This window comes from Hemicordylus capensis, chromosome 3, assembly GCF_027244095.1.
Source record: "Hemicordylus capensis ecotype Gifberg chromosome 3, rHemCap1.1.pri, whole genome shotgun sequence".
Taxonomy (NCBI): domain Eukaryota; kingdom Metazoa; phylum Chordata; class Lepidosauria; order Squamata; family Cordylidae; genus Hemicordylus; species Hemicordylus capensis.
Window position 1 is genome coordinate 86,349,943 of NC_069659.1, and position 22,515 is coordinate 86,372,457.

The following is a 22,515-nucleotide window of genomic DNA, read 5'->3' on the forward strand; positions in this document are numbered from 1 at the left end:
TTAAGGTAAAAGGGCGGCAAAAGCTTTTTTGCCTATGGGTGGCAAAACGCTTATTCCACCCCTAGCTGGGGTTGGTTAGGGCCAGTTGCTCTCCCCCTGCTAAATAAAGAGTATCACCACATTTAAAAAGTGCCTCTTTGTCTAGTTAGCAAGGGTTCAGAGGCAGTATACTCCTGATTACCAAGTACAACTGATAAATGGGATGGCTGTTACCATTTTGCCCTGACTGTGAACTTCCCAGAGGCATCAGAGTGATTTCTGGGGGGAGATACAAGATTAAATAAGACAATTCCTACATTCACTTTTTTAAAATCCCTTATAAATATATATTTTATTGATCTCAGTTTCTAGCTCATTCAGAACGCAGAATAGGATAAAGAATTCATGGCCTATGGGTTGCGTTTCCCAAGAATACAAAGCATTACACTTCTACCATGTGGTGACTTACCCACCTGCAGTCCAGTTCAGGGGAAATGGGAAGCAGAGCTCTCAACGTGAAGAGCTCTGTCAGGCCCCTTTGGCCAATAGAACTTATATTGCCCCTGGTAATGTTGTAGAACAGTGCTGCACCTTTTTGACAACACCACACATGTCACATTCCAAATGAGGCTACTCTAGCTTACACCGCAAGTAGTCCTCTTGCAGCACTGTAAATGTTGTCCTCCATGTCTTGGAGAGCCTTTGCCTCCTGTCTACTCAGCTTCAGAGTACTTGAGAAACAAGCAGAGGTCTGACAGAATGTCATAGCCAGACTCGGAGGTGCTCCTGCTCCTGTCCAGGAATACCACAAACTTCCATTGGTTTGGCAACATCTGGAGAGTAGGATTCTTCAATTTTTCAACCACTCATTCTCAGCTCTCTTTAAAGCCTGGCTACACATTACACCTATCATGTGACAAATAGTCAAGTCTAGGCCAGGCTCCCATATGTTTAGCAGCGTGTTTTCCCAAGATACTTGGAGTGAGGAAAAGCAGAGCAATTTGCTGATCAAATAAGATTTTAAAAAAACTGGAAAGGGTGAGGGAGACACTGGGCCTACAGTTCCCTCCAGCTTTCTTTGACTGTCTTTGGGGAGCCTTTGGAATCCTCAACAGTCAGAACCTGGTGTAGTAGTAGTAGTAGTAGTAGCATCAGCAGCAGTTTACACAGTGGTTACTTTTCATATCATGACTATAATGTGAAGTCATACTTAAATTCCTGGTTGTGTTGCTGGTGGTTGTTGTTTTTTAAATATACTTTTGTTTCTATTAAATAAGGCTTTAAATAGTAAGGCAGAAGTCTGAGAAATAAAAATTCCTTGCTTAATTGATTGTCATATTTCCAGAACTGCTTTCAGTTCTTTTTTCCCCACCTCTGTATTCTGAAGAACGCCTTGTTATTTTGCAAGAGAATGACCTCTTTTCCTCCCCCTCTGGAAGGGGATATTGACTCATCTCTACAAACTGTTCCATAAGGGGGTGAAGGATTAGACTATCCTTTAGATATCAAATGACATTAGGTCACAGAGAGAGGAACTTCTGGCAAGGATTTAGTCTCCATGACCGATTGCAGCTGAGCACTGATCCTAGGCAGTGTACTGTACATAATATCCACCCACATAAAAACTAACTGATGAACTCTCTCACTAGGTTACCTTAAGCCAGTCAGAGGCTTCTGGCAGGATTATATTCCTCCTGCAAATCTGTGAATGTTTCCTAGACTCATAAGCAATATCCAGAGTTTATGGAGTGTGAAAGAATTGATATTTTTGCTGTAGTATTGACCATTCTGTACAGTCTTGGCGATTTCTGGACATTCTCCCTGTTCAAAATATATGACAAGATGCTGCATCCAAAATAAAGCCATTTGTGCTTTTTAAAAATCAGGTGAAATGGGAACAGTCAATAAATTTTGCTTTAACATTTTTAATGCTGGTGAATTGCACATTCTGAGAGTCAGGAAGAAGTATTGGAATTTAATATTCCAGATCCTCCCTCATGTCTCCAAAAAGTATCATCAGAACACAACAAAATTATGATCATGCAAAACCAGATAAAATTAAAACCTTCTTGATAAGAGAAATGCAAATGAAGAGCTGGATTCTCCCCTTGATTATAGTCTTTCACTGATACCAACAGTTAAATCTGAATATAAGCTTTGGCCCAAATTCTGACCTCTCAAAAGAACATCGGGGCACTAAAAATGCATTTGACCATAATGTTGTTGAGCTCAGAGAAAACAGAATAACTATTCTGCAAAAGGAAGGATTTTACTTTCACTCTTCTTCCAAATATACCAGAGCAAAACGCATGATATGGTATCAGCATTACTTCTCTAAAGACAAATTCATTTTTTAAAATCTATAGAACAACAGTAGCTAAACTCATATATGCAGGGCTATTGTCATGGGTCGGCCAACTCAGGCACAGACTGAGGCCCCAGGGGTATCAGAGGGCATAGCGCTAACCTGTGAGGCCTTGGAGAAAAAAGGCAGAGGTTGCTGGAAGAACTATCAAGAAGCACTCCAAGCTGCAGTCACTATCACTAAGCTAGGCCTTCCCCAAACCTTTCTTCAGTTTACTCTGTGGCAGTGGCAGCAACTCAGAGGGCTTTATGGCTACCAACATTCTTGACTAATATGCCTTAGTAAATTCTTTCCTCTCTCATTAGTGCATTCAGTGATGCAGTGGCAGGGCTGGGGAATTACATTATAGTAGGGATGTACATAAAACAAATTTTGCATTTTATTTCAAGTTCAGAACAAAATGGAGATGGCTGAAATGTTTTGTTGGAACAGCGGTCCACCCGATTGTTTCAATGGAACAAAATTCAAAGCGTTTTGAGTGTTTCGGCCATGAAGAACAATGGGGAAACTTGAAACACCCCATTGTCCTCCATAGGTAGCTCCTAGGGACACCAAAGTGGTTTGGGTAGTAGGACCTGATGAGTGTTCCTACCACCCCAACTACAGAAGAAACGGGGAAGCAGATGATTAATTTTTTTTGTAACCTTTTCCCCAAACCCCCATAGGATCGTAAGCCAATTGGAAGCCAGTGCCAGAAAACCAATCAGCAAGGGAAAAACAGGCCTCCAAAATGGTGCTCAAAACGTTGAAATGCTTTGAATTGAAACAGGGTTGTTTTGTTACGAGCTCAAAACAAGCGCTTTATTTTACAAGCCACTGCTTTCCGAACAAAAGAATCTCTTTCTTTATTAGGGGGAGAGCAACTGGCCCTAACCATCCCCAACAAAACATCCCTCCAATGGCTGCTAGTGTCTATCTTATATTTCTTTTTTAGATTGTGAGCCCTTTGGGGACAGGGAGCCATTTTATTTTTATTTATGTAAGCCGCATTGGGAACTTTTGTTGAAAAGTGGTATATAAATACTCGTCGTATTAGTATATTTAAAGGGTGTTTTGTTTCAAGCTTGAAACCCTCAAAATGGCCCATTTCAAGTCCAAACATTTCAACATTGAAATGTTTTGCACATCCCTACATTATTGGGGGGGGGGGAGATGGTGGTCAACACAGGGGCCTACTCACTACCACAAAGAGGGCTCACTTGCCTAATAGCCCCACAGATCTGCACAGTCTATTTAGATGTCATTAATTATTAATTATACTACTACTACAACAAATAAATATCACTTTTCAACAAAAGTTCTCATATATTATCTACTTTGCATAGAAAAATAAATAAATAAATATGCTTCCCTGTACCCAAAGAGTTCACAGTCTAAAAATAAACATAAGGTAGACACCAGCAACAGCCACTGGGTGCATGCTGTGCTGGAGTTGGATAGGGACAATGGCTCTCCCCCTGCCAAACATAAGAGTATCAGCACTTTAAAAGATGTCTATTCACTTAGCAGGTGCCTTTCATACAATAGGTGGATCTGGACCTCTACAGGGCACATTCCCAACTTCCTGTGCTATTCCCTTATGGAGGAAGAGACATTCATTAATTCATAATTGAAAGTTCATTACCCATGACTATGGGTAATGCTTCATATTTACACAGCATCCATATTTTTCTATAAATCTACTATTCTGTTTAAATCAGCATTCTTACCCTTCTCATTAAAATGAATTAAGAGGCCAATACTGTGCCATTTAAATGTCCATATCCTGTCTTGTTTCCTAGAGCGAACACTGATTTTGCAACTGTCTTAAGGGATTAGAACTGTTAACCATTCCCACCCCACCCCGGCAGGGCTCCTGAGCCTTGAAACAGTTGCATGATGTGCGGAACTCCAACAGGGGAATCATGCTTCTTTGGCATAGAGCTATTGGAGTGGAGAATACAATATTTCACCTGTTGAATTCATGCCTGATGTGTAATTTGTTTAAAGACATAGAAAGCCTAAGACTCCACTCTGAAAAGATCAGTTGCCTTAGGGGGGAAAGTCAACAGATCCAGATCTCCTCTATAACATATAATTGTTCCTTATGCTATGTTTAGAATAGTGTCAGGTTGACGCTATTGTGAGTGCACAATATGTTCTTCTGCTTCTTTTTGCAATAAAGTAGGAAGCTGCAGAGAAGTTCTCACACAGCTTTTCCAGTTCTCAATATAAAATAAATTTCTCTGTTGTAGGACAGCACAGTATTTATTATTTATGTACAGGCGGCCCTCATTATCTGCGGGCTCCATACCCACAGTTTTGCATATCTGCGATTGGGTCCTAGAGACCCAGTTTCATTATCCGTGGGTAGAAAAATAGGCAAAATTCGCCTAACTGCAGTTTTGAGTGACTGGAAATGACCCAGAAATGACTCCCAATGTCATTTCTGGCTGCCATTTCCCATCAGAGAGCCATTTGGTGGCTCTTAAGATTTGGCAGGTTTTGTTTTTGACAACTTCCTGCATTTTGGGGGGCACTGCTGGAGGCCTGGAGACGAGGAGAGTACGGTAGGGTCTTCTCTTATTTCTGCCTTGCTTTATTTGCCCCTTTTTTGTTAGGAACCTAACCCCACCAATTCCCGTTGACTCAAGTTTTCATTACTTGCGGTTTCCATATTCACACCTATGGGCAAGAATGGAATCCTCATGAGAACCACCTGTATTTATTTTAAAAATTGATATCCTGCCTTTCTTTCAAAGACATTTAAGGTAGTTTACAAACAAAATGTAAAAACAACAAAATAACAAATAACATGAAATGTACCAAAAAACCCCAAAATTACGGAGAGTTTTCCAACAAATGAAGGAAGGTCTGTCAGTAAAGGTGGAACTAGGCTAGCATCAAAATAACCTCAAAGACAGAGCTGGTCAGATATCCTGAAGAAGAGTGTTCTACAGGGTGGGGGCAGCCACCAAAATGATCTTCTTTCTCAGGGCCACCCAAAGCAAATCTGAAGGGGAAGGCATTTGCAAGAGGGCCTCACACAATGATATCACAGTACCGACAAATTCCTGTGGGGAAAGGTGGTCCTTTATGTGCGGCTGCCCTTGAATTTTATAGATTAACACCTGCACCTTGAATCGCACCCAGAAGCAAACTGGTAACCAGTACAGCTGAAGCAGAATGGGTGAAATATGCTCTGAGGACCTTGTGTTAATCAAGAAAGACCCTTGCACCTGCATCTGAACAGGTGTGATTTCCAAAGATTCTTCAAGGGTAAGCCCATATAGAGCATATTATAGTGAGTCACTCACAATGTAACACAAAAATAAATAATCATGGCCAGTTTTAACTGAGACAGAAATAACTGAGCTAGGACATCAGTCAAAGCTGAGCAAAAGTCCTCCAGTCCATGGCAAACACCTGGACATCCAGGTACAAAGCCCAGGCCCAGGAACACTCTTAAGCTGCTCCTTTACAGGGAGTGCAATTCCATCAAGAAATTTTGATAAATCTTTGACACATCTGCAGATTTCTTCACCAGGAGCCTCTGTCTTACTTTCAGTTTGTTAGCCTACACATAGTCCTTCATACCTCCAAACACTGATTTAGGACTTCAACAGCATCTCCAGCTGTGGAAGGCACCAATATAATAAAACTCAGTGGTTGACATCCTGATTACCAAAGTGCATGTGTAAAGGAAGACTGCAGGCATGGGGCTGGAGATCAGACGCAACCCTCCTCCCCTACCTAGTCCCTTTACATGAACACTTTTGTTCAAATGGTAGACATGTGCCTACTCTGCCCATGCTCCGGAAGTGATCTGGAAGAGAGGAAACACGTCTCTCATGAAACAGGGTGCATGCAGAGGGACTGGGGAGATGCGCTCAGTCTCCACAGTTTTTCTTTACACATGTGCTTTGGGCAATCAGGATGTCAGCCAGTGTCATTCACATGCTTATGACACCAAAACCCAAACCAGTGTTCCTTCTAACAGGGAATCCCAGATGTTTTTGACTACAACTCCCAGAGTTCCCAGCCAAAGGCCATTGCAGCTGGAGATGCTGGGAGTTGTAGTCAACTACATCTGGAATTCCCTGTTAGAGGGAAGGCTACCCCAAACCTACAGATGACTTCCCTCAATGGTTTCATGCAGATCTTGAAAAACAAGAGGGACAATAAAGAACCATACAGGATGCCATAGGCCAGTGGCAAAGGCATCGAGCAGGAATTCCCCAGTACCACCTTCTAGAAATGACCCTGCAGGAAGTAGTGGAACCTCTCTTTTGGCAGTGATTCCTAGACCCACCCCACAAAGCATTCCAGAAGGTTACCATGGTCAATGGTGTCAAAAGTCCAACAAAACCAACATGGATGCACTGTATCACTTATAGTTATCAATCAATTTTAGTAATTGTCCTTTTTCTCTTTTGCTATGTAAAACAAAACAAAATAATAACCCTTAGAAATATACGATGCTTGAGCCTTTCAAATCCGTGTTTTATAGACCATAAAATAAATTAGCTGTGAAACTATCGGTAATTAGATCAACTCTTATACCATGCAAAAGAATCAAGCTGTACATGATAAATTTGAATTGTAGAATAATGTCACATATTTGACCATGAACTGGTTCTACTGAAATGTTGTGTTGCTTTGGGACATTCTATTAAAGCATTTGTCGGATCTGCTTAAATTGAAAGGCAATGACCCAATAAAGATTGAAATGGTTCACAAATGCTTTCAAACACTTTCCTGTTACCCCAGTACTACTGTTCCCACCCATGTGGGAGAATGAATGGAGAGAGAAAGCATTAGGTTAGGAAGAAAATTCTGGAGCAAGATGATTGGATGGAAGTTTTGAGGCATGTCAAAATATGTCTCAAGATATGGCAGGAAAGGATATTATTATTTTATTACTATTATTTTTTACATTTATATCCCACTCTTCCTCCAAGGAGCCCAGAGCAGTGTACTACACACTTGAGTTCCTCTTTCACAACAACCCTGTGAAGTAGGTTAGGCTGAGAGAGAAGTGACCGGCCCAGAGTCACCCAGCTAGTTTCATGGCTGAATGGGGATTTGAACTCGGGTCTCCCCGGTCCTAGTCCGGCACTCTAACCACTACACCACGCTGGCTGAGTTTCTAGGAACAGAAAAGTTGTGCAAAATTTAAGATAACATGAGGTATGATATCATTTTCAAGTCTCAGCTATATGCCAGAACTCACAACACAATTGTCTATGAATCCTTCTGATGAGAACTGAGTATTTCCCATCATATTAGGATAAAGGTATGCTTCACATTGCAATGCAACACAACGGCTAAGAAATATAATAGTATTTATCAGATATAAATATATAGTATTCCTATATAAATAGGAAGTTACCTTATACTAAGTCAGACCATTGGTATTGTCTACACAGGGCCTGCTCAACTTCAGCCCTCCTGCAGATGTTGGCCTACAACTCCCATAATCCCTGGCTATTGGCCACTATGGCTGGGGATTATGGGAGTTGTAGTCCAAAAACAGCAGGCGGGGCAAAACTGAGCAGGCTGGTAGCAGCTCTCCAGAGTTTCTGACAGGAGTCTTTCACAGTCTGACCTGCAGATACCAAGGATTGAATCTGGGACCTCCTGCAATTTAAAGCAAGTTCTCATCCCTAGTTATATCATTAGCTACAGAATTAGTACATTTGAAATACTTCCACATTATAGAACAGCAACAAATGGACTTCCTGGAAACTTTTGGAATGTGGCACTGTATTTTTTGGCTGCAATGCAAGTCCTGTCACCAAAGGTTCTAATGGATCATGATGTTGGTAGTGGTGGTGGCAGTACTGATATTACATATTTTGATTATACATGTTTCCTAACTTTATACAAATAATGTGTATTTTCCTGGATATTCATTGGTAATGCAGGCGCACAGAAATCACATCCTCCCCCCCGCTCCCAGTCCCTAATGAACATTCATTCGGGACCTGAAGCTCAACATTCAAATTCAGGGTTGTTTCCTTTTGCTGACCTTTTAGGTGTTATTTGTGCTGAATCTGCAGGCTAAAGTTTTACATCAGCAGAAAGCTACTCCAGTAAAGAGAAAAAGTGAAACAGAATATTCTGTCACCAGATACCTGGTGTGATACTAAAAAATGACACTGAATATCGTGTGGCAGAGGGACTCAGGGAGGTCATACAGATGACCTCTGTTCTCGAAGCCGGGGAAGAAAGGGGGGAAGGCATGATTGCAGATGAGTGCCACTGCTGCAAACAGCGCAGCAGCAGCAGGGAGTGTGCTGCCTGAGCACACACACAGTCCTGGACTGGAGTAAAGGGTGCACTTGCGGCCTTTTACCCAGGTAAAAGCTCAGGTAAAAAAACACAGGTTACCAGGGGAGGCAGCACAGGGACTGGCCCTGATTCCAGCACTTCACACAAGCAGCCCTACACAAGTAGGGCTGCGCTAACCTGTGTAGGGTTGCTCATTGTGTAGGGGGGGCACAGCCTCACACAGCAGAGGAAGCACTCTTCTGGCTGCCAGCAAATGGTTCACACTCACCTCTTTTATCAGATTCATAAATCTGGGTCCAAAACGCCATGGCTTGTGTCGATGACATTGCAGGGAGCTAACAGTCATTTGGGAGGCACGCTGGGAAGCCACTGCTACCATGTAAACAGCATCATACATCAGTGCTGCTTCTGTCTGTATGTGGAGAAAAAGAAAAGGCTTTTGAAAAGTCAGCTTTAGTCCTACCCCCTCATTTTTGCTTCCTCCTCTTCAAAGTATTGGCAAAGTATCATGCTAAGCATAAGTGGCATTCCAGCTGACTACCTATGGTGAAGTATCAGCGTGTCCAAATTTATGCTTTTGTTTTCCGGAGCAGCAACACTTAAGACCAGGATCCTAGTGAGCATGCTGTTTGCCAGTCATGTAAAATGACAGAGGCCCACTCAGACCAACAGATCTATATACCACAACAGATCTATATACCCAAACACTCATCTTTTTAATGAAGCAGAGTATTATTTATTATAGAACTTCACAATTATTCAAAAGCAACTTAAATACCACAATTTTTAAAGAAGCGGGTGTGGGGGGAGGCATTGACTTTTCTGCTGAAATACTGACACTTCAGTATTAACTGCCACGTTAACCTACTTTATCTTGAAAAAAATCTTTAACCCTGCAAATCCTTTGGGAAATTAATAGATTTAATTCTCTGTTTCATTTACCTAAATAAAATACTATGGCATCAGTCTTATAAGTACTAGAGGCTTTTGTAATCATATGTGATCTGAATTTATTAGCAAATCTTAATGTAGTACAGATCTGGGATTATTCTTGACATACTAATTAGGAGCTGCATAAAACCAATGACTTTATGTAAGAATAAATTAAAAATGTTACTTATGGTGAGTAGTGCTCTGTAGCAGTAGTCTTTAACCTTTTCAGACCCAGGATCCCCCCTGACTACAACCTGCAACATGGGACCCACTTTTAATTCCTTAATCCTATATTTCCATTTTGCTCCTTTTATCTCTAGAGTAACCAGATACATGGAGGAGTGTATCTTCTGTATCTCTTGCATTTATCTATCTCTATCTATTATGTTTCTCTTGTACCTTCAGTAGTTGTGTAGAAGACGGAATTTTGGCAGATGGAGCTTGTCAGGCAAGAAACGCTACATCTGCTGAAATCCCCTCCTCTTCAGAATTATAAAAGGTACTGGAGGCTTTTCAGGTCATCTTTTCTCCCTACCTTCCTTTCTCTTGGAAAAAAAGCCATATATAAACAAAAGAGAGTAGTAGTGTGGTCCACCTTAGGTTGGAGCATGATCATCAGTTGAAGACCAATGCTCTGCAGGCAGTATATTTCCAGTTATACTGACCTTATTAATTTTATTCTGATTGACCAATACAGCCATCTGATTTTGTTCTCTATAGACATGCTAAACAAAACAAATCTCATTTATTGAGGCTTGTTCCATATAGAACATTGTTTCTGGAAATGAGTTAACGTGTTCCAACTAGTAGCACCAACTATTATGAGTCAAAACAGACATCATGTGGCCCTAAAGAAATTCCTAGCAGTCATCTCAACCTGAAATTCCTAGCAGCTTTCCCAACCTGTTTTATCCCCTGCTCTTCCTGCAGCTACTGAAACTGATGGCGGCCACTGCTGGTCCTGCATCAGCTTGCCCTGATGCCTCTTAGGTCATTTTAAAACTTATACTGGTGCTTTGACTCTTACTGCCACACCGGGAACTGCTGAGCATATATAGAGACTTTACCCAAAATGAGATATGTTGCCAATACGTAACTAAACACTTGATATATATGTGAAGTTCAACACTTGGGAGAAATACCCAATGCTAGATGAAGAGCTCTGATAAGAGCTAGCCACTCCTAAAAACTCCAACACCTTTGTCCCATGATGACTGCAGCCTACAATTCAGCTTGGGATATTGCAAAGCATAGGGTGCTGCATTTCTTACACTGCACTGAAGTGGCGTTATGAATACCAGCTTTGTATCTAATGTGCTATTCGTTATACTCTTGGACCACAATTATGGCTCTAACACAGTACTAGTAGCACTGCAGAATAGTAGCACTGCAGAAGTGATACCCATGACCCAGTGGTGGCTGGTAGCTCCTGAGATGCAGTGGCGGGAGGCACATAGGGCAGATGATGCACAGAGCCAGAAACAGTGAGAGGTGGAGTCAAGTGTGGACTTCTTTCTCTCTTTCTCTTGCTACGCCACCTTGCCCCATTTCTTTGTCTCTCCCACTCCCGCTGTCTCACCAAGCCTGTCTGTCTGTCACACTCCCACACCCTTATTTAGCCACTCTCCCCTCTCCAAGCCCCCTTTTCTCTCTCTCACACACACCAACCCTTGCTATACTTCCTTATTTCTCTCTCTCACACACCAAGCCCCCTCTAATCAAGATTCTCCTCTTCCTCCTCCCCTCCACACACTCTCACCAAGCCCCCTCTCTCACACACAGACTCCAAGCCTTTTACTCTTGCCAAGCCTCTCTTTCTTTTTCTCTTTCACCAAGGCCCCCACCAAGCCCCCGCTCTCTCCAAGCCTTGACATCCGACTCCCCTTTTCTCTTTCTCTTTCCCGCTCCCTGCCCCAAACAAAAGCAAACACAGGAAGCTCAAAACATCTGTTTTGCTTCTACTGGCTGGAACAGCCTGCTCATCAAGCTGCTCCAGCCAGTCTGATTCCTAGGGGGTGCCTGGCCTGACCCCACCCCCGCAAAAGAAGTTAAATGGGGGGGGGGGAATACAGTTCCTCTGTTTTCAACCCGATGTCTATTTCCTTGAGTTGTGATGCCAGGAGTTGTCCAATAAGGATCAGAACCTAGAGCAGCTTGATTAACTGTTCTAGCCAGGAAGTTACAGGCACAGGGTGGAGTGGCTGGAGGAAGGTCCCTGCTTGAGAGACTTCTCTGGCTGCTGGTAAGTCTGATATTCTGCTGGGTCCTGTGTTTGTTTTTGTTTGAGGGAGGGACGGGGGCATAGCCCTCCCCCCCATAACTGTTCTAAATAATGTATCAGTGCATCTGATCAAAGCCGTGGGGATCACAGTAAGTCTTTAATGAATGAACACCAGGCAGTGGCGCACCTAGGTGATTTTGGCACCCTGACCACCTCCTCCGTGAAGCCCACCCCCGCCACTGCAAGCTCCCCTGTTGCCACTGCTGCGAGGCCTCCCCCATCAAACTGTGGATTTTCTGTAATTTTAGCCACCATATGTGTGGCTGGGGGATGAGCTGAGCAGGCCTCCCACCCACCACTCAGCTGTGGCAGCGGTGGCGGCGGCCGGTGGAGCAGCCTTTGCAGGCTGCTGCTACTGTGTGGAAGGCACACAGTACTGTGGGGGCTGTATAGAAATCTGGCCAGCTATTCTACGTGCACAAAGTGACAATGCATTTGAATATGAACTGGGCCATCTCACCATCTTGCTCACTGCTACTATTTTCAGGCTTTACTTGCATGTGCTTAAACATAATGCCTGAATAGAGTTAGTGTCTTCCTGCAATGGCACTACAGTAACATTTGGGAGTATTACAGTAACAAGTAGCTCTAGTAACATTTGGGAGAATTCAAGAGGAATAATGTTCAGCAGTGGTGTAGGTCCCCCCATAGCATTTGAGGAGATCACCCCTCATTTTACTGAACTCCCTCTAACATACCTAATAGCCCTAATAGCCCATATAATAGCCCTCCATAATAGCCCTCCACCACTGTTTGAATAGATCATTGTAAGCCCATGATGTCATGGGCTTGTGACGATCTATTTGGACTGCAGAGGTGTGCCTTGCAGTTTTCAGGGGCCACTGGGTCAGACGGACAGACCAAGTGGCCGCTCTGACCACCACCACCACCACAGTGGGGGCAGGAGGCCTGCTTGGCTCACCTCACACATACCCTGGTTGCGACACATGGTAGCTAAAATTACAGAAAAGCCACGGTTCAGCGCAGTGGGGCAGTGGTGGAGCAGAGTGGCGGCAGGAGCCCCCCCTGGTCATTTGGATCCAAAGACTTTGGAGGCCACGGACCGGTGCCCCAAGGTCTGGGGGTAAGAGTGCCTCTGACACCAGACATACAAACAGTGGGAAAGTTTGAACAACTCCTTACTTACATTTGTTTTGGGGGTGGGTGGGAATGAAATACACTGGTGAGGGGAGAGATATGGGCTATTAGGTATGTTAGAGGGAGTTCAGTAAAATGAGGGGTGATCTCCTCAAATGCTATGGGGGGACCTACACCACTGCTGAACATTATTCCTCTTGAATTCTCCCAAATGTTACTAGAGCTACTTGTTACTGTAATACTCCCAAATGTTACTGTAGTGCCATTGCAGGAAGACACTAACTCTATTCAGGCATTATGTTTAAGCACATGCAAGTAAAGCCTGAAAATAGTAGCAGTGAGCAAGATGGTGAGATGGCCCAGTTCATATTCAAATGCATTGTCACTTTGTGCACGTAGAATAGCTGGCCAGATTTCTACACAGCCCCCACAGTACTGTGTGCCTTCCACACAGTAGCGGCAGCCTGCAAAGGCCCCGTATATACCACACCTTCCTGAAATCCCACTTCCTGAGCTATTTTCTATGCTGAATGCTATGCTGAAACAAAAGAGCCTTAGGCAGAAGCAGTGTTCGACTGATTAAATCTTGAAAAATCAGCCCACTGTGAGGATACGCATTAAGCAGGCATAGGACTATAGCTAACATTAGCATCAGTTCATCTGAATTAGTAAATTTTGTTTAGTCTTATGCCAACAATACAGGAGACTTTATTTTCACTTACGGTTATCATGCCATCCAGGAGACCAGTCTCTGGCTTGGGTGGTGCCTGCAGCCGTTCCATTGACCACTTCTCAATAACTGATGACACTTGAGGATTGTCGATGTTGAGCAGACGAAACCCAGTCATGTTGACTCCACTGTATCTGTAGGGTTCCAGGTCTAGTGCAAACAAATCCTGTACCACCAATGGTATTTTTTTTAAAAAAATTCAAAAATAAGAAGAAATTATTTCAATGATAAAAGTGGATAGCTTATATAAGGTCTACCCTTATATAATATTATATAAAATAAGGGTAGCCTGCAGTGTTCTCTCAAATTTTTTTCATCTGTGTGCGGAATGAATTTTGTTCTGGGCAGCAGTATCAAGGAAATGTGTGTGCAAGTGGGACCATCCTGATTCTATCTGAGTGGGATCTAAAATTAACTGAGTGGACATTAAAAAAACTTGTGTGTGCACGCCTTAGAGGGAACAGTGGTAGCCTGGTGTTTCCTACCTTGATTGGTAATGGGCTGCGGAAACATGATATCAAGCAGAGATCTTCCACTAGCCCTCTTCCCTGAGAAGCTGAAGATATGAAACCTGTTTTAGCACCCAATATAACTTATGGGGATTTACATCTTTTAGTACTGAAAAATATATAGCTGTATATGATTCCTAATCATTGTATCTTTGTCAATTTCTACCAAATTCTGGAGATAATATTAGAAACTATATGAAATCTAAATAAGTGTGAGCTGAGGAGGATTTATCAGATATCTCTTATCTGGTTTGTTGAGATATAAAACATTAGATACAACATTATTTTACAAGCAAGTTGCACTGCAGTATCTGCTGTTGATTTATATCAGCCCTGAAATAATGTTACAGCCATCACACAAAAAACTCCCCCCCCCCCAAAAAAACACAGTATGAAAAATAGGCCAGCCAATGTTAAGAATACTTTTCAGCTATGGGAAAGAAAACTCCCAGCAATGTGATGAACAATACTGTTTTACTACTTATGAGCTCCATATTTCGCTTGCTTTGCTAGCTTTGGTAACCTGCTGTCACTGTGTCTGATAGATGTGTAAAGCCAGTGAAGAAGCAGTTCTGTGTGTATTAGATAACTGAAGTTTGCAAGGATATAATGGATGCTTTAAGTGATATTTGAAGCCTGCACTGGGGAGAGGAGAAGTAGACCTGAGAAGGTAGCATACATTAAAAAAAACAAAAAAAACCACCTTTCTTCTTCTTCTTCATCAAACAAATCAACAAATTGGAGGAGGGGAGATTTTGAGGGACTGGTATCTCTCTAGGGTGTGTTCCAGTCTCTCTCTGTGTGTGTGTGTCTCTGTGTGTGTGTGTGTGTGTGATTGCATTTTGCCAGGGCTTTTAAAAAAAATATTATTTTTTATTTTAATTTTTGCCAGGGTCTGTTTCAGAGGCTGTGTGGCTTTCAGTTTCTCTTTTGCCTGGACAGAGACAGTGGGAGGAACTAGCTAGGGCTGAGATAAATGAAACCTGGTAGGAGAGGACACATTCCTTTTGAGCCTGGTTGCCTTAGTTTGAAGTCTACTCGCTATATAAGAGGCGGCGGTCAGGGAACTTAGCAACCAGAACTTACTGAACAGGAATTAGCAAAAAGGTATCATAGGAGTTTTATGTGGAGTTTAGCAGGGAAGTATGTGGGAGAATTTGAAAGGAGACCCTCTTGATCACATGGAGTCCAGTTGGGAGAGAAGGTAAGTACTACTCCCTCTTTTATATTCTCAGTAAATAAAGTTTAACCTGTTGAATAGCTGACAACTTCAGCTAAAATCTTACAAAAAAACCCACAAACCAATTTTAGAATAATCTAAACAGCCCCCCCCCCAAAAAACCCCAACCATCATGAAGGTAGAACACCAGCAGGAGAGGGGGCACTTCCCAGTGTATTGGACAGAGTGTTGCATGTATGACTATCTGTGCAATGGGCAGAAGTTGTGGGTGTATGATCAGTACAAGGAGCTCCTGACTCTCAGAGAAAATGTTTGTTCCCTCAAAGACCTGGAGAAACTCAGAGAGTCAAATACGGGGACAAGACCTTCAGGGATGTGACAGAGGCATCCTACACCGAGGCTGATGGCTCCTCTGCTGTCATGGAGGTTTCAGGGAAGGAGGACATCATTTTGAGGAGGAGACCCATTCCATATCCTCTCTCAGGGGGATACTCCTCCAAGGGATGGGGGCCTCCTAGTAGTGGGTGATTTGATGATTAGGGGTGTATGATTAGGGGTCAGATTAGGGGATGATTAGGGGTCTGTGACCCACATGTGACTCACATCATGACTTGCCTGCCTGGTGTGAAGGTTGCGGATGTCACGCGGCATCTAGATAGGCTGTTAGGCAGTGCTGGGGAGGAATCAGCTGTCGTGGTGCACGTTGGCACTAACAATGCTGGGAAACGTAGTCGGGAGGTCCTGCAAGCAACGTTTAAGCTGCTAGGTAGCATATCTCAAGGCAAGGCAGCATTCTCAGAAATGCTACCAGTTCCACATGCAGGACCAGCGAGACAAGCAGAGCTCAAGGGCATCAATTTATGCATGAGATGGTGGTGCCAGGTGGAGGGATTTAGATTTGTTAGGCACTGGGATACATTTTGGGACAAGATGAGCCTGTACAAAATGGACCTAGATGGAACAAAGACTGCTGGTGCTTAAAATAAAAAAAGCCACAGAGTAGCTTTGAAAATGACACCTGGGGGATAGCCAGCATCTGGGGAGTATCTAAACAGCCTTGGAACCAAGATGGGCAACCTGGAGTGCTTGGTTGCTAATGAAAACATAGATATTGTGGGCATAATTGAAACATGATGGAACAGTAAGAACCAGTGGGACACCGTTATCCCTCGTTATAAACTCTATAGAAGGGACATGGAGGGGCCGACTGGGGGTGGATTAGCACTGTATGTTGAAGAAGGGGTAGAATCTAACAAGCTAGAAAACCTAGGAAGACCAGAGTCCTCCACAGAAACTCTGTGGGTGAGAATACAAGGCCTGAAAGCAAATGTGCCAGGGATGTGCTATTACCCTCCTGGTCATAATGCTGACAGTGACTAGCATAAGGAAATCACGTAGGTGTCAAGAGAGACAGCTGTAATAAGTGACTGTAATTGAGTGACTTCAATTACCATCACACAGACTGGCTAAATTCACATTCAAGTAATGACAAAGAGGCCACATTTCTAGATATGCGGAATGACTGTGCCTTGGAACAGTTGGTCATGGAACCAACCAGAGAGAAGGCGACCCTTGACTTAATCCTGATTGGTGCATAGACCTGGTGCAAGATGTCAGTGCTGTGGAAACTTTAGGGAACAGAGACCATAGTGTGATCAAATTCAGCATATATGCAAATAGAGACTCAACAAGGAAATCTAACACAGACATTTTGAACTTCAGAAGAGGAAACTTCTCTAAAATGAGGAGTTTGGTGAAAAGGAAACTCAAAGGGAAAGTCAGGAGTCTCACTTCGCTCCAGAATGCTTGGATTTTATTTAAAACCACAGTAACAGAACCCAGTTAGAGTGTATACCAAAAAGGAGGAAAGGTACCACCAAGTCCAGGAGGATGCCAGCATGGCTAACCAAGGGGAAGAAGGCTTCCTTCTGAAATTGGAAGGCCTGCCCAATTGAAGAGAGAAGAAAGGAACACAAACTCTGGCCAAAAAAAAAAAAAATGCAAGGAGACAATAAGGGAAGGGAAAAGAGAGTTTGAGGAACACTTAGCTAAAAGCTAAAGGGGAATAACAAAAACTTCTTTAAATACATCAGAAACAGGAAACCTGCCAGGAAGATGTTGGTTCGTTAGATAATGAGGGAGTGAAAGGGATTATTCAGGAGGATATGGAGATTGCAGGGATGCTAAAGGAGTTCTTTGCATCTGCCTTCATGGCAGAGGATACTGAATGTATACTTGTGCCTGGACCAAGCTTCTCAGGGACAGAGGCTAAAGTCAGATAGAGATGACGATCGATGATGTTCTATACTGTGTAGAAAAATTAAAAATAAACAAATTGCTAGGGTCAGATGGCATCCACCCGAGAGTCCTTGAATAACTCAAATGTGAAATTTCTGACATGATAGAGGACTATAAAATTATGCAAGATGTGGCGAGAGTGAACAGAGAGAGAAATTTCTCCCTTTGCTTAACACTAGATCCAGGACTGATAAAAAGAAGTACTTTTTCATACAACACATCTATGGAATTCTCTGCCATGGAATGTGGTGACAGCTAACAGGCTGGATGGCTTTACGAAGGGTTTATATAAATTCATGGAGGACAGGTTTATTAATGGCTACTAGTCTGGTGGGTATAATACAACTCCAGCTTCAGAGGCAAGATGCTTCTAAATACCAATTGCAGGGGAACAACAGTAGGAGGAAAGGTATGCCTTCAGCTGTTGCCTGAGGTCTACCAGAGGCATCTGGTAGGCTGCTGTGTGAAACAGGATGATGGACTAGATAGGCCTCAGTCCTGATCCAGCAGGGATGTCCTTACATTATTTTGTGACACATTTCAAAATTGTATGTCATAGACTAAAAAACCCCAAGAGACACATCACTTGTCAGGATTTGGAAGATTTTTTTCAGGAAAACTTCTTGGTATTAATGATCTGGTATTAATGATCTCGTGAAGCAACATTATCGTGAAGCAACATTATGTGCCTGATTTTAGTCAGGTATTAAAAATCTCATAGTGGGTAGCATCCAGACAAGTTATTCATGGGCCCAGTTAGATCCAAATTCAGTTTGAATTCAGAACGAATTGCACCAAAGTGAAAAGGTTCAGTCAAATCAATTGGCTTAGCTGGTCGGTTTGATGAACCATCCCAGTTCACGGTGATCTGGTTCACAAACTAACCAGTTCTGCACATCCCTAATACTGTCAAACAGACCTTTCACAGAGAAAGAAAACTTCATTTGTTCAATGTTGTTAAAAACATATCTAGTTCATTCACATCTGCCCTGCCTTTAAGAAAGCGCAACGTTTATTTTAAAAGATCTATGACACTTCCAATTATTATTCATATAGCTCCCTTCTATTAGCTTCAAATGTCTTATAAACTTGAACAATGCAATGATTCTTGAAATGCTCCTTAACTAAAGCCCATTTACATTACATTAGTATTTTTGAGGATTGAGCTGCAAGTGTAATTTTGATGGCTTTGGTTATCAAACATGTTGTGTTTAATAGCTATATACAAAATGGAACATATACATTAGTTCTGTCAGGACTGACTTTTGATCCTGAAGTACTGCTTCCTTCAGAATAACAAAACCAGGGCACAATAATATAGTCCCTTGATGTCCCTGGACTGTGCAGGCTCCTTAAGATAAGGCATTCACTGGGGTTCCTGTGCAGCTTCAAAGCCAGCCCTGATGATGTTTGCCCTGACAAGGCTGCTGTGCAAAAATTTGAAAGTGCTTCCGGGCAGCAGTGCGGCATTCCCTTCCATTCAGGAGTGCCACATTGCTGCCTGGAAGTGCTTTCCAGTCTTTGTGCAGTGGCCTTGTTGATAAACCATCAGGGCCGCCTTTGAAGTTGCACAGCATCCCCAGTGGGCTCCTAACCCCGGTGAAGGGAAGGTTGCACAGAATGTAGCCCGATGACAAATACATGCATGCTAAAAGACATGTTTATAAAATGCACTCTTGCAGACTTTCCACAATAGAGGTAAACGTAAGCCGAATCAAGGTTTACCTGCAACTGGATAAAACCGGAAAAGGAAGCTTCAACACTCTGAATCATTCTCCTAACACAAAGATGTTTAGTGAGTCATTTTCTATAGTGAGCTAAATAAGATTCTATAGATAAACACTCACAAACTTTGGAGAACTTCAGTTTGGGCTTTTCCATTTTTCAGACATTTTCTTGGATATGGTTTTGAAGTATGGGTTGCAAGGCATATAATTTCTCGTCTTCATATGCTCCACAGAGTGAGGAGGAAATAAGGTTGTTGAGTGTGATAAATATACCAGGCCACCTCCATTATAAGATAGCTCTACCAGTAATTGTAATACTTAGCAGTTAAGGAGCACTTTTCATCGATAATAGTGACACACAAGAACACAGGGGGAGATGAAGTTCTTTAACTGCTTCTGCTGTTATGGATACAAGTTTATCAGAATGTCTTACCAGAGTTGTAAAAAAGTAGTGATAATATTCAGTCATCATCCCCATGGAGAGAATCTGTTGAAAAAGTAGGAAAAGGGAGGAGAGAAGCCAGAGTGTCAAACACAACACAAGCAATATTAAAAATGCTGTATAAGAAATCACTGAAGTATTCTCTATGCCTGCACCGATCTTTGTCCTTTTGGTCTACAGAATAGCATGGGACTATATGGACAATTTGTATGGAGCTGAGGAATAACCATCTGCCTCTTCATAACTAAACTGTAGCTAAAATTACACGAATACCAATATAAGAGCAAAAAAAAAAAAAAAAAGCAGGGATACAAAATGAAGGTTTTTTTTTACCCCCGGGAATAAAAATTTGGGACAAAATACTAAACTCTGTTCTTCAAATGGTATGGGGCCAGTTCAGATGATACGTTTAACAAGTCCCACAAATCAAACCACAAGTGATGTGAGCATAAACATCTCACTCTCTGTCCCAACACTTCTCCTAATTGTATTGTGGAATGGTTAATCCAAATTGGCCCTTTGCACACAATATAAATGCCACCTAACGGCGCAACGGGGAAGTAACTTGCCTAGGGAGCAAGAGGTTGCTGGTTCGGATCCCTGCTGATATGTTTCCCAGACTATGGGAAACACCTATATCGGGCAGCAGCAATATAGGAAGATGCTGAAAGGCATCAACTCATACTGTGTGGGAGGAGGCAATAGTAAACCCCTATTCTACCAAAGGAAACTACATGGTCGCCAGGAATTAACACTGACTCAACGGCACAACTTTAACACAATATAAATAGTACTTTAATGTAGTATTGAAACTGAATATGAGGGGGAGGTTCTGAGAAGTAGAAAGGCACTCCAGGAGAGGAAATGGGGTATGAGCATTCACCTTCCTTATTGTTTCCATGATTATTGGTGAGTAGGACTGGTCAGATGCTCCACACCAAACCAAATGGAAAATGAGGTAAAAATATTTTAGACACATTTTGAACATGCAGGTTTCCAGTGTTTTGTATCATGTCAGCTCTCTACTGTGTTTCAAATGAATAAAAGAATTTAAAAGCAAACCTGTTGGGTACCCTTACATAAAGTGTCTGTATTTTTGATGAGAGCAGCACTTATCGTTTTACACTCTGTGCTAAACTTGTGCTCTCCTAGTCAAAACAATTTGGTCATTTGCACCTGCCTCTTGTTTTGAATTGGGAGGAGGGGAAAGTTGTGCAGCCTTGGATTACCCCCCCCACCCGCCATCTCCCCCCACCCACAAGGTCTCAATCCAGGTCAGTCCCTCAATGGCTGCTATTTAGAAAAGGAAAGTGACACATGCGGTCAAGTGACACATGGGGCCAATTATGTGTTAATGCCATATGTAGTTTGACCCTAAGGCTTTTAATGCTCCAGAAATGGCACAATAATGTCTATTCAACTTGTTCCCCAACATCACTTCCATGCAGATGCACTAGACAGCTAAAGGTCTGGTGAATACTTGTCATATGTTCCATAATATTCTGTATGAGAATGAGAAAATCAAGATCCTTAGTGTAAAACACATCTACACATTGGTAACTCTCCATTGCGTTTGATGAAGTCAAGTCTTGGAACTGGCTTACAGTGTCCTTGTCTCTACAGAGAAACAAGGAATCTTCATCAGGATAATAAAGTTGTCAATTACTAGTCCCAGAAGAGCAGATAACAGCGGCTGTCCTATTATAGTGTTGTGTGTATTCTTTGAACTCAGATTGCTTTCCTGGGGTGGTCTCCTTCTGTGCCCAAGCTTTTAGTGTAAATGTATGGCAATAAATTTGACACAGCAGCAAAAGAAATTGCTCTTTAAACAGTGAATGCCCATTGGGAACTGTTACTTGAAGGAACCATAAAAAGGATACAAAAATGACCAGGGATAGCTATCTTTGAAATTCTTTGTATTGTGCAAAAATGACCAGAGATAGCTATCTTTGAAATTCTTTGTATTGTGCAAAATTATGTGAGCAAAAGAAAAATTGCAGTGTTCAATACAAGTACCTAAACGGGAGGGAGAGAGGAGGGGAGAGGGGGTGTGTGTGTGTGTGTGTGTGTGTGTGTGTGTGTGTGTGAGAGAGAGAGAGAGAGAGAGAGAGAGAGAGAGAGAGAGAGAGAGAGAGAGAGATTTAAAAATGTATCTTGACTTTGGCTGGTGGTCAGCTGCTCCTAGTAATATGCTGTTGTTCCAGTGACATAAGCAATGGTTCTATGTCTGGAAAGAAAGGCAATGCTTTTCTGTTCCATTTTCTTGTCAATCAAACCTTCCCTCCAGCCTATCCTCTGAGGTTGGCACACAAGTGTATTAGCCTGTACTGCTTCTGTTGGTTTCCATATGATCCAGAGGGAGCACTACACACACACACACACACACACACACACACACACACACACACACACACACACACACAGTTTCATGCAAGTCCCCTTTCATGGCACCTCTATGCCAAACTGGGAACAAGCTGGCTTAGTTTGTTTGTGGTTGCTGCAGCACTGATGCTGTGGCAGATGTTGACTTTCCCTACAACATTACACCATAAATTGTTACACTATAGTTATAAAGTACAGCCAAAATTGTAACTGATATTTTCTTATAGTTCCCACCTAACAGGTTCTGTGCATCTTTTTGAACCACTGGATGTTGCTTTCAAAATAAATATCATCTTTTGGTAGATGGCATACAGCGGA

General features: G+C 42.4%; 1 protein-coding gene across 6 annotated transcripts in view; it reads right to left on the reverse strand.

Annotated features, from left to right (window-relative positions):
* Nucleotides 1-22,515, reverse strand: part of GRIK1 (glutamate ionotropic receptor kainate type subunit 1) — a 293,855-nt gene that overhangs the window by 70,727 nt on the left and 200,613 nt on the right. For all 6 annotated transcript variants that reach the window (XM_053310755.1, XM_053310759.1, XM_053310756.1 and 3 more), the window contains 3 exons: nucleotides 19,807-19,860; nucleotides 13,652-13,825; nucleotides 8,886-9,029 (listed from right to left, as the gene is read on the reverse strand). In XM_053310755.1, the coding sequence (XP_053166730.1) occupies nucleotides 8,886-9,029; nucleotides 13,652-13,825; nucleotides 19,807-19,860 (372 nt within the window). The remainder of the gene's footprint in view (nucleotides 1-8,885; nucleotides 9,030-13,651; nucleotides 13,826-19,806; nucleotides 19,861-22,515) is intronic.